This window comes from Pan troglodytes, chromosome 3 (assembly GCF_028858775.2).
Source record: "Pan troglodytes isolate AG18354 chromosome 3, NHGRI_mPanTro3-v2.0_pri, whole genome shotgun sequence".
Lineage (NCBI taxonomy): Eukaryota > Metazoa > Chordata > Mammalia > Primates > Hominidae > Pan > Pan troglodytes.
Window position 1 is genome coordinate 46,806,166 of NC_072401.2, and position 16,466 is coordinate 46,822,631.

The window sequence follows — 16,466 nt, forward strand, 5'->3', positions numbered from 1 at the left end:
TTCTGACACTTCACATCCCGATTCTGACACTTCACCCAGTTACTGTCTCAGAGCTTGGGTCCGCATGTGTAAAACAAGGACAGTATGCACTTGGCAGGGTTGTGAGAAGGGAAGAGAACACAAGTAAAGCACCTGTATCAGGCATACAGTAGGCACTAAGCGTGCGATGCTTGCTATGATTATATATCAGTGTAAGCATCATGGAAAAGCTGAAGAAAAGTCTGACCAACAGCGAAAGATAAATGCGCAGAGGAGAAATTTGGCAAAGGCTCCAAATTCAGGGGCAGTCCATACTCCACACTTTGTACGGGGGCTTCAGGTCCTGAGTTCCAGACATTGGAGCAACTAACCCTTTAAGATTGCTAAATATTGTCTTCATGAGAAGTTGATAAAGAATTTTGGGTGGTTGATCTCTTTCCAGCTGCAGTTTAGCGTATGCTGAGGCCAGATTTTTTCAAGCAAAAGTAAAATACCTGAGAAACTGCCTGGCCAGAGGACAATCAGATTTTGGCTGGCTCAAGTGACAAGCAAGTGTTTATAAGCTAGATGGGAGAGGAAGGGATGAATACTCCATTGGAGGTTTTACTCGAGGGTCAGAGGGATACCCGGCGCCATCAGAATGGGATCTGGAAGTCGGAAACGCTGGGTTCCCACGAGAGCGCGCAGAACACGTGCGTCAGGAAGCCTGGTCCGGGATGCCCAGCGCTGCTCCCCGGGCGCTCCTCCCCGGGCGCTCCTCCCCAGGCCTCCCGGGCGCTTGGATCCCGGCCATCTCCGCACCCTTCAAGTGGGTGTGGGTGATTTCGTAAGTGAACGTGACCGCCACCGAGGGGAAAGCGAGCAAGGAAGTAGGAGAGAGCCGGGCAGGCGGGGCGGGGTTGGATTGGGAGCAGTGGGAGGGATGCAGAAGAGGAGTGGGAGGGATGGAGGGCGCAGTGGGAGGGGTGAGGAGGCGTAACGGGGCGGAGGAAAGGAGAAAAGGGCGCTGGGGCTCGGCGGGAGGAAGTGCTCGAGCTCTCGACTCTCCGCTGCGCGGCAGCTGGCGGGGAGAGCAGCCAGGTGAGCCCAAGATGCTGCTGCGCTCGAAGCCTGCGCTGCCGCCGCCGCTGATGCTGCTGCTCCTGGGGCCGCTGGGTCCCCTCTCCCCTGGCGCCCTGCCCCGACCTGCGCAAGCACAGGACGTCGTGGACCTGGACTTCTTCACCCAGGAGCCGCTGCACCTGGTGAGCCCCTCGTTCCTGTCCGTCACCATTGACGCCAACCTGGCCACGGACCCGCGGTTCCTCATCTTCCTGGGGTAAGCGCCAGCCTCCTGGTCCTGTCCCCTTTCCTGTCCTCCTGACACCTATGTCTGCCCCGCCAGCCGCTCTCCTTCTTTTGCGCGGAAACAACTTCACACCGGAACCTCCCCGCCTGTCTCTCCCCACCCCACTTCCCGCCTCTCATTCTCCCTCTCCCTCCCTTACTCTCTGACCCCAAACCGCTTTTTGGGGGGTATCATTTAAAAAATAGATTTAGGGGTTACAAGTGCAGTTCTGTTCCATGGGTATATTGCATTGTGGTGGCATCTGGGCTCTTAGTGTAACTGTCACCCGAATGGTGTACATTGTGTCTAATAGGTAATTTCTCATCCCTCATCCCTCTCCCACCCTCCCACCTTTTGGAGTCTCCAGTGTCTACTATTCCACTAAGTCCATGTGTACACATTGTTTAGCGCCCACTCTAAATGAGACTTTTTGTTTCATTCATTCTGTAAGTGTTGAATAAGCACCGCCTAAGGTCAGGTATAAGTGGAAATTTGAAAAAGAAACTGCCCACTTGCCTAGCCAAGAAGAGGGAAACCAGGCAGGTGCACCTGAAGGCCTGTGAGTGCTTGATTTGCTGTGCAGTGTAGGACAAGTAAGATTGTGCATGGCCTTCTGTATTTAAGGCTGTGTTGGGAAGATTTCTTTTTCTTTTCTTTTTTTTTTTCTTTTTTCTTTTCTTTTTTTCTTTTCTTTTTTTTTTTTTTTTTAGGCAGATGAAAAGGGCTTCACAGAACAGGAATAAAAATCTAAATATTCAGTAAATGAGACCTAGGAGACTACTGCAGTGACTTACAAAGTCCTAATAAAAAGATGTCTCTCCAAAATGGGGCTGCAAAATGTGGTGCTGCCTTATCAGCTCTAAGTTTTTTTCTTACCTGAGAAAGAAGGAACCTGATGCAGGTTCAGGGCTCCTGCCCCATGAATGCAGGCTGACTCCAAGATGGGGAGCTACAGGGACAATCCCAGGTCTTCTACGCCTCTTATTTAGGCCCTGGGAGCCTCCAGAGATGGCCACATCTTGACCAGCCCAGATAGAGGGACCGATCACCATTATCTCACCTCTGTGTCAAATACCTAGATGCTGTCCTCCCTGAGCCCACACTATAGTTGCCAGCGCTAATTTAATGGGTAGTGTACTGGTTAAGAGATGGACAGACCATCCTGGCTTGACTCTCAGCTCTGGCAAAGATGAGTGACTTGGTTTTTCTATGTCTCTTGGCCACACCAACCTTGATTTCTTCAGCTGTAGAATGGAATTTCTCAAGCTTGCCTCAAGGATTATTGCCCGAGGATTTGATGATATGGTAAGAGCTTCTCAGTGTTTGACCCATAGTAAGTGTTTGACGTTTCAAATGAATTGTTTCTTTCTAGGACATGGTGAGCATTTGGTAGCCATTCACCGGTTTTCTGTTTCTTTGGATCATAGTTAAACTCTCCTTTTCCTTGTGGCACTACAATTTTCTGGTGGGGAAGAATCCTCACTTTCTGTCCTTCCCCTTAAGGATAGGAAGCTGATACTAGGCAGCAACTAGTTGGGGGATAGGAAGATTGTTCCAGAGAAATGCTGAACCACAGGGCTCCAGATCGCAGGACCCCAGTCTTAGCTTGCTAGGGTGTGGGGTGGGGGGGGCAGTTACTGAACATGGGTATGAAGTAGATGTCCATTTACTGAAATGTGAGGACCTGAGGCCTCTTCTATTGCTGTAGCCAGCATATTCCCCAACCTCTCCCCAAGAAAGGACAGATGGGGGTTCCCCCCTGGAGTAACAGGTCCAAAAGAAAAAACATACAGTGGGACTTCCAGGATCTGAGCCTGATCACCCAGCAGTCAAGCTCCCCGCAATTGACTAACACCCCCCTAACACGTAGAAATTCCAATCTGCAATTTAGTGAGGATGATACCTTTATTCTTCTTAAATACATCTCTTCATTTCCCAGAGCACCCTTTTTTCCCCTCCTCTGCACCTTTTTGTTAAAGACTGGAGTATAATGAAATACCAAGAGAGCATAACATGTGATACATAAAACTTTTTTTCTGGTTTACAAAACAGTTTATTCTTGTCCATACGTGCTTCTCTCCGAGGCTGGCTGCTGTCTGTTCCAGCCCGCTTCGCTTGGAGAGGCCATCTGCCATACCTGCTCCCCAGACGCATCGACAAGCACACCCAGAGTGTTATCTGCTAAGACCTAAAAGAGGGAGGAACCCCCTCTCCTCATCTAAGACCTAGCTTCTAAATTAGAGTGTGAGGGTCCATCTCCCCAGGAGAGGCACAGGGCCCAAACAGCCCAGCCATCTCAGAAGACAACACTAAACTTTGTAGGGGTCCACAGTAGAGGAGAGTAAGACGCCTGTTGTTTAATTTATTACAGTTCCTCAAAAGTGAAGAGGTGTGGGCGGGATGGCAAGAGCTGAGCAGACGAAAGCTGAAGGAATAAGGAAAGAGAGGAGGACACAAACAGCTGACACTTCCTCAGTTCTTGTCATTTGCCTGGCCCTGTTCTAAGCACCTTCTAGGTATTAATCCATTTAGTCTTGGCTACAACACTGTGAGTGACTAGTTTTGTCACCCCCATTTTAAAAATGAAGAAAGTGAGGCTCAGGGAGGTTAAGTAACTTGGCCACAGTTTGAAACTAGACTCTGATCACATGAGATAATAGTGCCCATAAAAAGGGAAAGCAGATTATATTTTTTAAAGGAAAGAGAGTAGGATATGGTAGAAAAAGATTGTTTGGAAAGGAATTGAGAGATTGATATAATGAAAAGAAGCATTCACATGAGAGTAACAGTATCAGGGCCCAAACCTTCATCTAAGGTACTTCAAAGAGGCCTAAGCAAACTTAGTCACTGGCGTGGTTCTAGTCTCCATGATGGCAAATACATTGTGTACAGCCCAACTCCACACAAAACTTAAATACCAATGATAGAGCAATCTAAAATTTGAAAAAAAAATCTTTCAATTTGTCATCTTCCCAGAGGGACTTAATCAAGAAACCAATCAAAGTACTTCCTAAGCCTAACTGTGTGCAGAACTCCAAAGAGAGCCCAGCCCTAAATCAACACTGTCCAGTGGAAATATAACATAATGTGGGCCTCATATGCAAGGTCATATGTAATTTTAAATTTTCTAGTAGCCATATTAAAAAGGTAAAAAGAAACAAGTGAAATTAATTTTAATAATTTTATTTAGTTCAATAGATCCAAAATGTTTTCTCAGCAGGTAATCAATATAAAAATATTAATGAGGTATTTATTATTCCTTTTCTCAAACCAAGTCTATTCTATAATCTGGCGTGTATTATTTACAGCACTTCTCAGACTATATTTCTTTCTTTCTTTTTTTTTTCCGAGACAATTTTGCTCTTTTCACCAAAGCTAGAGTACAATGGCGTTACCTCGGCTCACTGCAACCTCCCCCTCCCGGGTTCAAGTTATTCTCCTGCCTCAGTCTCCCAAGTAGCTGGGACTAGAGGCATGCACCACCATGCCTGGCTAATTGTGTATTTTTAGTAGAGACAGGGTTTCACCATGTTGGCCAGGCTAATCTCAAACTCCTGACCTCAGGTGATATGCCCACCTCGGCCTCCCAAAGTGTTGGGATTACAGGCATGAGCCACTGCACCCGGCCTCAGATTAACTATATTTCAAGCGTTCAGTAGCCACATGTAGCTAGTGCTATGGTAGTGGACAGTACAGATCTGCATTTCAATTAAGACACATATACAAGCATAGTTCACTAATGCACGGTAAAAAAAAGTATAGTGCTGAGTCGGTGGTAGAAATCCTAAATACTGCAGAGCAAAAGTGGTACGAACAGCAATCTCAGTGATAATGCAACCATGCTTGCTTTTCGTTGCAATTTGCTTATTTTCCTTCAGCAAAGTTTATCCATTTTTGCCAATTCAATAAATATTTACTGATAAAAACTTTCAATATTAGATTCTTGCATCTTCATAGACAGAGTTGCTTTTCACATTTAGAAAATTACTTATCAATGTTAAACACACATTTTGATAACCAGTGTTGGAAAGAGGTGCAGACTCCCCATGTGCCTATTGATGGCAGAAATATTCACGGCCAAAGGGAAACAAAGGGCTGCGGACAATCACACACCTCATGTCTCCTAACTCCTGGGAAGTGCTGTCCCTCTGATTGAGCTCTTATTATTGCCTTCCCCACTAACCCTGTCCACTGTGCCCTGGAGCCCTTTGCAGGGTTACCTGCTCTGTCCTCCTCACAGAATATCTCCTCTACCTCCTTGTCCAAGCTACAACTTGGCTATTCTCTGATGACACTGTCTTCCCTGTAGCCCTTTTGAGTAATGGCTGCATATTCTCCCATAGTCCAGTTCTTTTCCTGTTCTCCAGTCTGGCTTCTGGATGACAGCCCACTAGTTTGAACTCCATACTGCTATAGTTCAAATCCCTTTTGACTTGTTACCTTGGGCAAATTACCTCCTTTTGTTCAGGTTCCTTGTTTGTAAAATGACGATAATAATGCCATTTGCTTCAGTGGGTTATTTTGAAATTGAGTGAAAGAAGGCGGGTAGCTTCCCTACACACTCAGTGTAGACTAGCCTGATGTGCATTACGGGTGATGCCATGACTCAGTGTGTGTTTCCTCATCTCCACATCTGGCTCTCATCCAGTGCTCCTGCTTACGGCACTCTGTCCCCCTCTTACTTACTCCCCCTTATTAACTGAAGACTGGCACTGATCTCACAGTTTCCTCTCCACTTCCTAGTCTCACCATCATCCTAGATGACTTCAAGTCACCTAGATAAACTGTCTCAGTTTCTTCACTCACATTTTTTTATAACAGATAATGTTACACTCAAGTTGTAACAGAACCAGCTTATCCAGCTCATGAAATGTATGCATTTCATCTCAACTCTGTATTCAGTGACATCCTGTGGGTATCTGGAAATCAGCCATGGTGAGAATATTTACCATGGAAATTGGCAAATACTAAAAAGCAGAGCACCTTTTTTTCTGAGAGCCAGACCACAGCCCTTCTACTCCATAGCACCCATCATAACAATTTTTAAATACCTCCACTGAACAGCTTCTTCCTCTCTCTACTTCTTCCATATCTGATTTGAGCTTCTTAATTTATCATGTGAACCACTCTTGTAATAATAACCCCAAATCCCTGTTCCATTGTTCTTCCTGCTAAAATACTAAACCTGGTTTAGTCCAACCATATTTTCTCTCTTTGGAATCTACAGGGTGGCCCAAAAACCTGGAAATGGAAAAATATTACTTATTAATTTTAATGTATATTAATAAGCCATTTTAATGCTTCATTTCCAGTCTCAGTGGCCACCCTGTATAGCTGGGCTATTGAGCTCTTGCGGGAGGAGGGAGTGGACAGTCTCCCAGCCACATAGACTGATGTTGCACCAAACATTTTTTAGCTTCCAGACTTCCCTGGCCCTTAGTGTTACCCTTAACTCTCCATTTCTCTGCCTTTCACATTCTCTACTTTTTAAAAATCTCTGACTCCACCTTCACCTTATCATTCTTAGCACATGACCATACTTCTGCTTCCCAAAGAAAATGAGCAATTCCTTCCTTTTCCTTTTCCTCCTGTCATCAAATCTGCAGACATGTCATGCCTAAGTCCAGCTTTCCTCCTTTCTCTGATCTCAGTCTGCTTCTTCCATTTCTGCCCTGAATCCCGTCCCCTCCCCAACCCCCAAGGACTTCGCTCTATCAGTCACCTCTTCCCTCTCCTGTATCTTCAACTCCTCCCATTTTACTGGCTTCTTCCTCAAGCCTTTCCCCAAGGCTTTCCCATCTCAATTACCTCCTCGCACACGTGCCTCTGCAGAAACCACCCCGTTTCTTCCCTCCCCTCGGCAGCCTGTTCTTCCTGTTCTGCCCTCATGATGGCACCATCATTGTGTCACTAAAATCAATCTCTCCGACATCATCAATGGCCTTCCTTTGTTGGGAAACCTAATAAACACTTTATCTTATTTGGTCTTTGTTATGGGTTGAATGAGGTTACCCCAAAATCCATATTAGAAGTCCTAACCCCCAGTACCTCAGAATGTGACTTTATTTGGGAATAGGGTCATTGCAGACGTTATTAGTTAGGATGAGGTCATACTGGAATGTGATGGGCTGCTCATCTGATATGACTGATGTCCTTATAACAAGGAGAAATTTGGAGACAGACACGCACATAGGGAGAATACCATGTGATGACAGGAGTTATGGAGTTGGAGTCAAAAAGCTATGGGAACTTAGGAGAAAGACCTGGAACAAATCCTTTCCTGCGCCTAGAGAGGGAGTATGGCCCTGCCACTACCTTGAATTCAACGTTTCGGCTTTTCAAAACTGTAAGACAATACATTTCTGTTGTTCAAACCAATTAGTTTGCAGTACTGTGCTACCGCAGCCCTAACAAACTAATACAGTCTCTTGGAGGCATTTGGCAAGGTTGACAATGGAAGCACTTTCTTACCCCTTTAGGTCTGTCGCCTTTCTTGTTGGGGGGTGTTCTCTAACAATTCCTCTCCATCTCTCTCTCTCTAGTTTGTCTTAAACATTGGTGTTCCTCAGACTTCTGACCTAGGCCTTCTTTTCACTTCACATATTCCCCTGGGTGGTCTCACCCACTTCCAGAAATTACTTAAATTACTGCTCATGCAGTACTGTGCTGGAAACTGTTTAACAACTGGCTCTCTGGGAAGAGGGGAGACTGGTTGATGGTTTTTGCTGATTTCTGTGGTGTAAATACTCCCTCCATGGCCAATTCCAAACTGCCAACAGTTTAACAACTGGCTCACAAATTCTCTCCAAATTTAACATTTGGCTTTCACAGGCCGACAACGTGGTACAGCCGACTCCAGCACACCTCTGCTTTTGTGTCAGAGAGAAGTAACTTATTTTTGTACAAAAGGTAAAATAAAAACACCTGCAGGCCCCCTTTTTTTCCTTAACAAACTGCTCTAGAAATAGAATAGCTGAAGCTTCTTTTATGCGTTCATCTGTTATTTCCATGTCACTGTGGTGGTGGGATTATTTTTCATTTATTTTTCTTGTATATGATTGAAATACTGTACCTTTGATCAGTTTTAGTTTTATGGCATGTTTTGCACCCATATTAAATCCAGTTTTTGTCAGAGGGCGTCAATATTATTTTCTCAAAACAAGAAAATATTTCATTGCAAAGGAGACAAACAAAAAGGTCCTCAATACCAAAACTTTGAAATGTGATTTCTTGTACTTGGCAGTGTCCAAGTGGTAAACCCAAACAGTATTGGGTTTTCATTTTGTTCAGGAAACAGTCTTTGTCTGGCAGCGACTTACCCTTACATCAGGTGGGCCTTGCTCATTCATTCACTTAAGTATTTATTAAACACCAGTGGTGTGCCAAGTACTTATCTAGGTATCGGGTAGATTCTGATAAGTCAGTCAGGTCCCTGCTCTCAGGGAGCTTGCAGCAGAGATGGGGGCTGCAATAGAGAGTAAGCCAAGGAAATGAAAAAGGAAGTTGATTTCAGAGAGTGATGAATGCTATGAAGAAAATGAAGGCAGGGCAGTGTGATGGAGAGTGACCCAAGGTGGTACAGTTTGTACCTCTAACGACCAGGCTGTGACCCAGGTCACTCACAGATGCCCGTCATGTGATGCCACAGCAACTTTTCCAGGTGCTCGTTTCCTCCCACTTCCCAGTCTCTTGCCCAGCCGCGACTGCTTACAAATACAGCTAGAGGAATCTAAATGAGGTTCCTCTATCATCAAACCCAATCAAAATGCCAAGGAACAGAATCAGTGCCTGGCTGAAGGCAGTGGAACAGGGCCAGCCTGGAGTGGTTCTCTCTGAGGAAGTTCCTCATCTTGGTTTTAGGTCCATACCTTGTGACCTGTGAGCTAGGGGTTGCCAGTCCCTGACATTTCTACTGAGGACTCGCCTGTCTATATTCCCGGCCTGTATGTGTCTCTCGAGTTCCAGACACACAGGGCCAAGCGCCTGATGGATGGAAGTACATTTTTTGGTGTTCCATTGGTATCTCAAATTCTACAAAACTTAGCGCCCCTTCTCCTCCCTGTTCCTCCCCATCTTCAGTCTATCACCTGTTCCTCATCCAGCAAATGATATTACCATCTTCCAAGGAGCTTCCCAGGAGTAATCCTTGACTCCTCCTCAACATCCAATTAATAATCAAATCTAGGCCAGGTACAATAGCTCACGCCTATAATCCCAGCACTTTGGGAGGCTGAGGCAGGTGGATCATTTGAGGCCAGGAGTTCAAGACCAGCCTGGCCAACAAGGTGAAACCTGTCTCATTTAAAAAAAGTTATTTTAAAAACTCAAATCTATTATTTCTACCTCTAAGTGTGTCTTGAATTTATCCATCTCTCTCCATCTCTGAGCTGTTACCTTACCTCAGTCCATCACGTTTTGTCTACGTTAACATGACCAGAGTCTTGTTCTTAGTCTGGTGAGGTCACTCCAGCTGCTTCAGATCCTTCCATGGCTCACCGTTGCCCTCATATAAAGTTGGCACTCCGGGACATGTGGCTTACGGGGGGCCCTCCGTGATGTGGCCCTATTTGCCTCTCCATTCTGTTCTCTCCCAGCCTCTCTGCCCCCATCTCTAGGCACCAACCACACCCTTCTGCTCGTCAATGGTGCCAGCTTCTCTTCTATCTCTGGTCTTTGCACAGACTTTTCCCTTCACCTGGAATGCTTTCTTCAATCCTACCCCACTCTCTTTAATCTAGATAAGGTTTATTCTTTTTGAATGTCTAGCAGTGAAACCATTTCCCCTGAAAAACCTTCTCTAACCAACCCCCTACCCTCAGCCCAAGGTCTAGATTAGGAGTCCCTCTGAATGTTTCCATAGCATTTTTAAAGAATTGCCTATTTACTTGTTCGTATCTATCACTAAACTACAAATTGTATGAGAACAGCCACTATCTCTGCTTTGTTCACCATTCATCTCCAGCAACTAGCATAATGCCTGGCAGAGTCAGCCTGCAACAAATATTTGTTGAATAAATTAACAGATGGCTTTATCTCCTTAAGTAAATCTTGCTTTTTTCACCTATTAAAACAGATGCACCGGCCAGGTGTGGTGGCCATGCCTGTAATCCCAGCACTTTGGGAGGCCGAGGTGGGCGGATCACCTGAGGTCAGGAGTTCAAGACCAGCCTGGCCAACATGGTGAAACCCCATCTCTAATAAAAATACAAAAATTAGCTGGGCATGGTGGTGGGTGCTTATAGTCCCAGCTACTAGGGAGGCTGAGGCAAGAGAATTGCTTGAACCCAGGAGGCAGAGGTGGCAGTGAGCCGAGATCATGCCACTGCACTCCAGCCTGGATGACAGAGACCCTGTCTCAAAAAAAAAAAAAAAAACACGCACACACACACACACACACCAAGTTGTAGAATTTAAAATATAACGTGCTTGTTATGGAACACTTGTAAAATACAGGAAAGTAATGAAAAAGTCTACCATCTAGCTCACCACATAATGACCATTGCTATCATCCTGGCATAATTCTCTCCTGTATATAAATATATATTCTCTTATTGTTAAAATTACACTATGAGTACTATTTATTTATTTTATTGTGGCAAAATGCGCAAAACATAAAATCTTGCCATTTTAAGGTGTGCAGTTTGGTGCATTCACCACACTCGCATTGTTGTGCAAATATCACCACTATCTATCTCAGAACTTTTTCGTCTTCCCAAACTGAAACTCTGTACCCATTAAACAATAGTGCATCCTCTGTTTTCCCCTCCCTACAATTTATTTTTATTTGGGTTTGTACCAAACTGAAAATAGCTGCTTCTTCCTTACTTAGTTCAGATTAGCATTTCCATTTATTTAGCCGTGGTTTTGAGGATGCCATGGCAGATGCCATCCTTCCTAGAGCTCTTTGGGGCTGTCAGGTATTTCAGTCAGGGTGAATTCGGGTTGATAACATTTTAAAATCTCACTTTATTCTGAGGTTCCTAGTGTCAGAGCCCACCATATTTTTAGGGACTCCCAAGTTACAAACAAAAATATGGTGAGGAGGAATCACTGAAGTTTTAACACAAGAGACTTACATTTTGTTCAATTTCTATCTTTTAGTTTATTTCCTAAGCATAAAGAAATACTTTGAAAATTTTACATAGCATTATACATATTTAATTAAGCATGAGCACATCTTAAAACTTTAAATTTTAGATCAGATCTTTAATTCCTAGGATATTAAGAGGTACTGGCAATTTGGCCAGGTGTGGTGGCTCACGCCTATAATCCCAACACTTTGGGAGGGTGAAGTGGGCGAATTGCTAGAGCCCAGGAGGTGGAGGCTGCAATGGCCTGAGATCACGCCATCGTACTCCAGCCTGGATGATGAGAATGAAATCCTGTCTCAAAAAAAAAAAAAAAAGAAGAAGAAGAGGAGAAGTATTGGCAATCAGTGCTCCAGGAATAATTTCCTGACTTGAAATAAACCTACATGTAGACAAACTAATTAGGCCATTCCAAGAGTTGCTAGCATTGGTTTAATATATTTTCAGAGCATTCCAGGAAGCAGTGTGGCCAGCATTGCATGTTTGATACTTCAGAAATGTATGACAGGTGTTTCTCTTACCCAGGTCTTCTGTTTTCTTAGTTTTGCTCATGTAAATATTTATGAACATCCTCATCTTTTTGAGGGAAGGGATTATAGATCATTCTAATTCCATTTTCTAGCATTTGGTACCATTCTAAGCACGTGATAGGCACCCATTTGGAGCATTTTTGGCTTGACAGAATATGCATTTAGAATTGTTCAAATTAGAGGTGTCAATGATGGGAAATAGAATACTATATAATTCTAAGTCATTTGACTTAAATACAAAAGAATGATTTTCCTTGGTGGGGAATGGTGAAGGGAGGCAGGAGTTAAGAAGAGGAGAAGAGATCCTAAGTCATTTATAAACTTCTCTGGAAAGACAGGTGTGTGAAGACTTTTTAAAAAGTCATTCACCAAATTGTGTGTGTGTGTGTGTGTTTTAAATAGACTTTATTTTTTAGAGCAGTTTTAGGTTCACAGCAAAATTGAATGGAAGGACAGAGATTTCCCATAAACCCCCTGCCCACACACATGCATAGCCTCCCTCATTATCAACATCCCCACCAGAGAGGTGTTTGTTCTAGTTGATGAACCTACACTGACACATCATTATCACCCAAAGTCCATAGTTCACGGCAGGGTTCACTGTTGGTATACATTCTATGGGTTTGAGCAAATGTATAATGACATGTATCCACCGTTATAGTAACATACAGAGTATTTTCAGTGCCCTGCAAATCCCCTGTTCTCCACCTATTCATCCCTCCCTCTCTGCATTTCCACCCCCAGCCCCTGGTAACCGCTGATCTTTTTACTGTCCCATAGTTTCGGACGATCTATTTTTCAGACAGACGCAGAGCTGTCTTTCCCTTAGTTTCTATTCTATCATTTCTTTCTCCCCATCCATCATAAAAGGCTATGAGTTTTTTTAAGTGTTGAACACCATCCTACTTGTCAAGTTAAAACATAAGCTCCTGGCTGGGTACAGTGGCTCATGCCTGTAATCTCAGCATTTTGGGAGGCTGTGGCAGAAGCATCACTTGAAGCCAGAAGTTTGAGACCAGCCTGGGCAACATAGCAAGACCCCATCCCTCCACACACAAACACACACACACACACATACACACACACACACAAGCTCTTGCCAGAATTAGAGCTACAAATTGCCCTCAGGTTCCTAGAAGATCAGTCCTTCAATTAGATTCAGATTGAGATGCTTCCTCTTTTAAACAATGATTCCCTTTCTATCATGCCCAATAAGAAAACAAATAAAAATTAAACAATACTGCCTGTAATCTCAGCTACCCAGGAGGCAGAAGCAGAAGAACTGCTTCAACCCGGCAAGCAGAAGTTGCAGTGAAGTGAGATCGCGCCACTGCACTCCAGCCTGGGAAACAGAGCAAGATTCTGTCTCAAAAACAAAACAATGTGATTTCCTCCTCTAAGTCTGGCACAGGGAAATGTTAAGAAATAGGTCCACCAGGAAAGAAGGAAGTAAGAATGTTTGACTAGATCGTCTTGGAAAAAATAGTTATACTTTCTTGCTTGTCTTCCTAACAGTTCTCCAAAGCTTCGTACCTTGGCCAGAGGCTTGTCTCCTGCGTACCTGAGGTTTGGTGGCACCAAGACAGACTTCCTAATTTTCGATCCCAAGAAGGAATCAACCTTTGAAGAGAGAAGTTACTGGCAATCTCAAGTCAACCAGGGTGAAAATTTTTAAAGATTCACTCTATATTTTAATTAACGTCAGTCCGTCATGAGAATGCTTTGAGAAAACTGTTATTTCTCACACCTAACAATTAATGAGATTAACTTCCTCTCCCCTCATCTGACCTGTGGAGGAATCTGAACAAGAGGAGGAGGCAGTGGGCAGGTTTCCTTATCATGATGTTTGTCATGTTCAGTGTGAGGCCTCACAAAAAAAAAAAAAAAAAAAAAAAAAAAGGCATCCTGGATATAACTGAGAGCTCCTTGTACAGTAAATATTAATAAAACAGTGATTGTAGCTGAAGGATAGAACTGCTTGGAGGGAGCAAGTGGGTAGAATCGCGTCAAACTAAAGAGAGTATTTCTAGCCAAAGACACAATGATAGATTGAAGGATATTTATTCTAAATATAGAATATGGGTGAACGAGATCTGTGGACTTCTGGGCTCCAACGTTAGATTCTGATTTTAGCAAGCTTGTCAGGGGATTCTGATATTGAAAGGCTGTGGCCTTCACCTGAGAAACCTGCCCTAGGGAGCCATGAAAATTTGTCCTGTCTTTCAGAAGTGCTATCAGACATCAAATGGAAGTTAAATCGTATCTTAACAATTACTAGGATGGGCGCAGTGACTCACACCTGTAATCCCAACACTTTGGGAGGCTGAGGCAGGAGGATCACTTGAGCCCAGGAGTTCGGGACCAGCCTGGGCAACATAGAGAGACCTTGTCTCTATTTTTTAATAATTTAAAAAGAAAAAATACTGAAAATATTGTATACACCACTGAATTATAATAATGCGTATATAATGTATATATTCATTATGAGGAATATTTGATTATTTCATATATTATATATTTTCCTTCTGTTTATTTTATCCAGTTATGAAGTATTTAGAACAATTCATCAGTAATTGGGGCTAAATTGACAGAATAGTAATCAGAGAAAATAGAAAAAGACAGATGGGTTATCTTTGAATACCAGGTTGGAGTTGTTTATGGGTTTGTTTTTTGTTTTGGGGGCGTTTTTTTAGACAGAGTCCCACTCTGTTGCCCAGACTGGAGTGCAGTGAAACAAGCATGGCCCACTGCAGCCTTGACCTCTTGGGCTCAAGCAATCTTCCCACCTTAGCCTCCTGAGTAGCTGGGACCACAGGTGCATGTCACCACACCCAGCTAATTTTTTTATTTTTTGTAGAGACAGTCTTTCTGTGTTATCCAGGCTGATCTCAAACTCCTGCACTCAAGTGATCCTCCTGCCTTGGCGTCCCAAAGTATTGGGATTATAGGCATAGCCACCACACCCAACCTAGTTTCTATTTAGACTTGGCCCTTTCCCACCAGTCATTTGTGTCCAAAAGATCTCATAAGTGTAGACAGGAAACTGTCCTTTGCTCATCAGTTTTCTTCATCCTGTGTCTAGGGGGATGGTCGGTGGGGGAAACTGGGGTTATCCAAGTTCCTCTGAAACATCCTCTGTGAGCCCAGGGATGGATGAGGCACCAGCCGCCAGCGAGTCAGTGTGCAGCTTTCCAGAAAGGAAGTCATCAGCCAGTCAGCCGGCCCTGGCAGCCAGCACCCGGCAACCCTGCTGTCTTGTGATAAAGAAATGGTCTGCCTGACAGGATGGTGTGGATTTTTCTTTTTTCTTTTTTTTTTTTTCTTGAGACAGGATCTGGCTCTGTCGCCCAGGCTGGAGTGCAATGGCGGGATCTTGGCTCACTGCAGCCTCTGCCTCCCAGGCTCAAGCCATCCTCCCACCTCAGTCTCCCGAGTAGCTGGGACCACAGGCACACAACACCACGCCCAGCTAAGTTTTCGTATTTTTAGTAGAGGCAGGGTTTTACTATGTTGTCCAGGCTAGTCTCAAACTCCTGAGCTCAAGCTATCCATCTGCCTTGGCCTCCCAAAGAGCTGGAATTACAAGCGTGAGCCACTGTGCCTGACCAGGGTGGATTTTTTCAAGTGCACATGTTGTGGTCCCAGAAGCTCTGATGGTACCAAATTCAAAGCGAAAAAAAGTCAACGGTTCCCACCCATCCTACCTCCCATGATGGCAAGAGGAAATCACCACACTGCAGATACAGTCCATGTAAAACAAATTGCTATGGATTTTGAAAGTGAACCTTAAGAGAACTGCACTATGTTTTCTTCATTAGAGTTCTCTGGTAATTTCCAGCTTTTTTTTCAGACAGTGTCTCGCTTTGTCGCCCAGTGTCACCCAGGCTGGAGTGCAGTGACGTGATCTTGGCTCACTGCAACCTCCGCCTCGTGAGTTGAAGTGATTCTCCTGCCTCAGCCTCCTGAGTAGCTGTATTTTAGTAGAGACGAGGTTTCACCATTTGGCCAGGCTGGTCTCGAACTCCTGACCTCAAGTGATTCGCCCATCTCAGCCTGCCAAAGTGCTGGGATTACAGGTGTGAGCCACTGCACCCAGCCAGTAATTTCAAGCTTCTGAGGAGCCCTTTGAATTGTTAAATAACTTGTAGCTATGTCCAACATATCCATGTTCAGTGTATGTTCAATATTTCTTAGGAAACCTGCCCTTGGTTGTTTTCTTTGTGGTAATTCATGAGCCGGCAAATTTGACATGTGTTACAGAATATACCTTTTCTCTGCTCTCCTACTTCATAACCAGAACTTAATTATCCTGCTTTAGTCACATAAATAGCTAACTAAATAAATATATGCGATTTCAGTCTGCTCACTGTGAAAATAGACCTTCTAAATGATCTCTTCCACTTGCAGATATTTGCAAATATGGATCCATCCCTCCTGATGTGGAGGAGAAGTTACGGTTGGAATGGCCCTACCAGGAGCAATTGCTACTCCGAGAACACTACCAGAAAAAGTTCAAGAATGGCACCTACTCAAGTAAGAAAT

The 16,466-nt window shown here is 44.1% G+C and overlaps 1 protein-coding gene across 1 annotated transcript in view; it reads left to right on the forward strand.

Annotated features, from left to right (window-relative positions):
- Positions 1–675: 675 nt before the first annotated feature.
- Positions 676–16,466, forward strand: part of HPSE (heparanase) — a 39,560-nt gene continuing 23,769 nt past the window's right edge. The window contains exons 1-3 of the mRNA XM_517183.8: positions 676–1,297; positions 13,440–13,585; positions 16,332–16,457. Of these exons, the coding sequence (XP_517183.3) occupies positions 924–1,297; positions 13,440–13,585; positions 16,332–16,457 (646 nt within the window). The 5' untranslated portion in view covers positions 676–923. The remainder of the gene's footprint in view (positions 1,298–13,439; positions 13,586–16,331; positions 16,458–16,466) is intronic.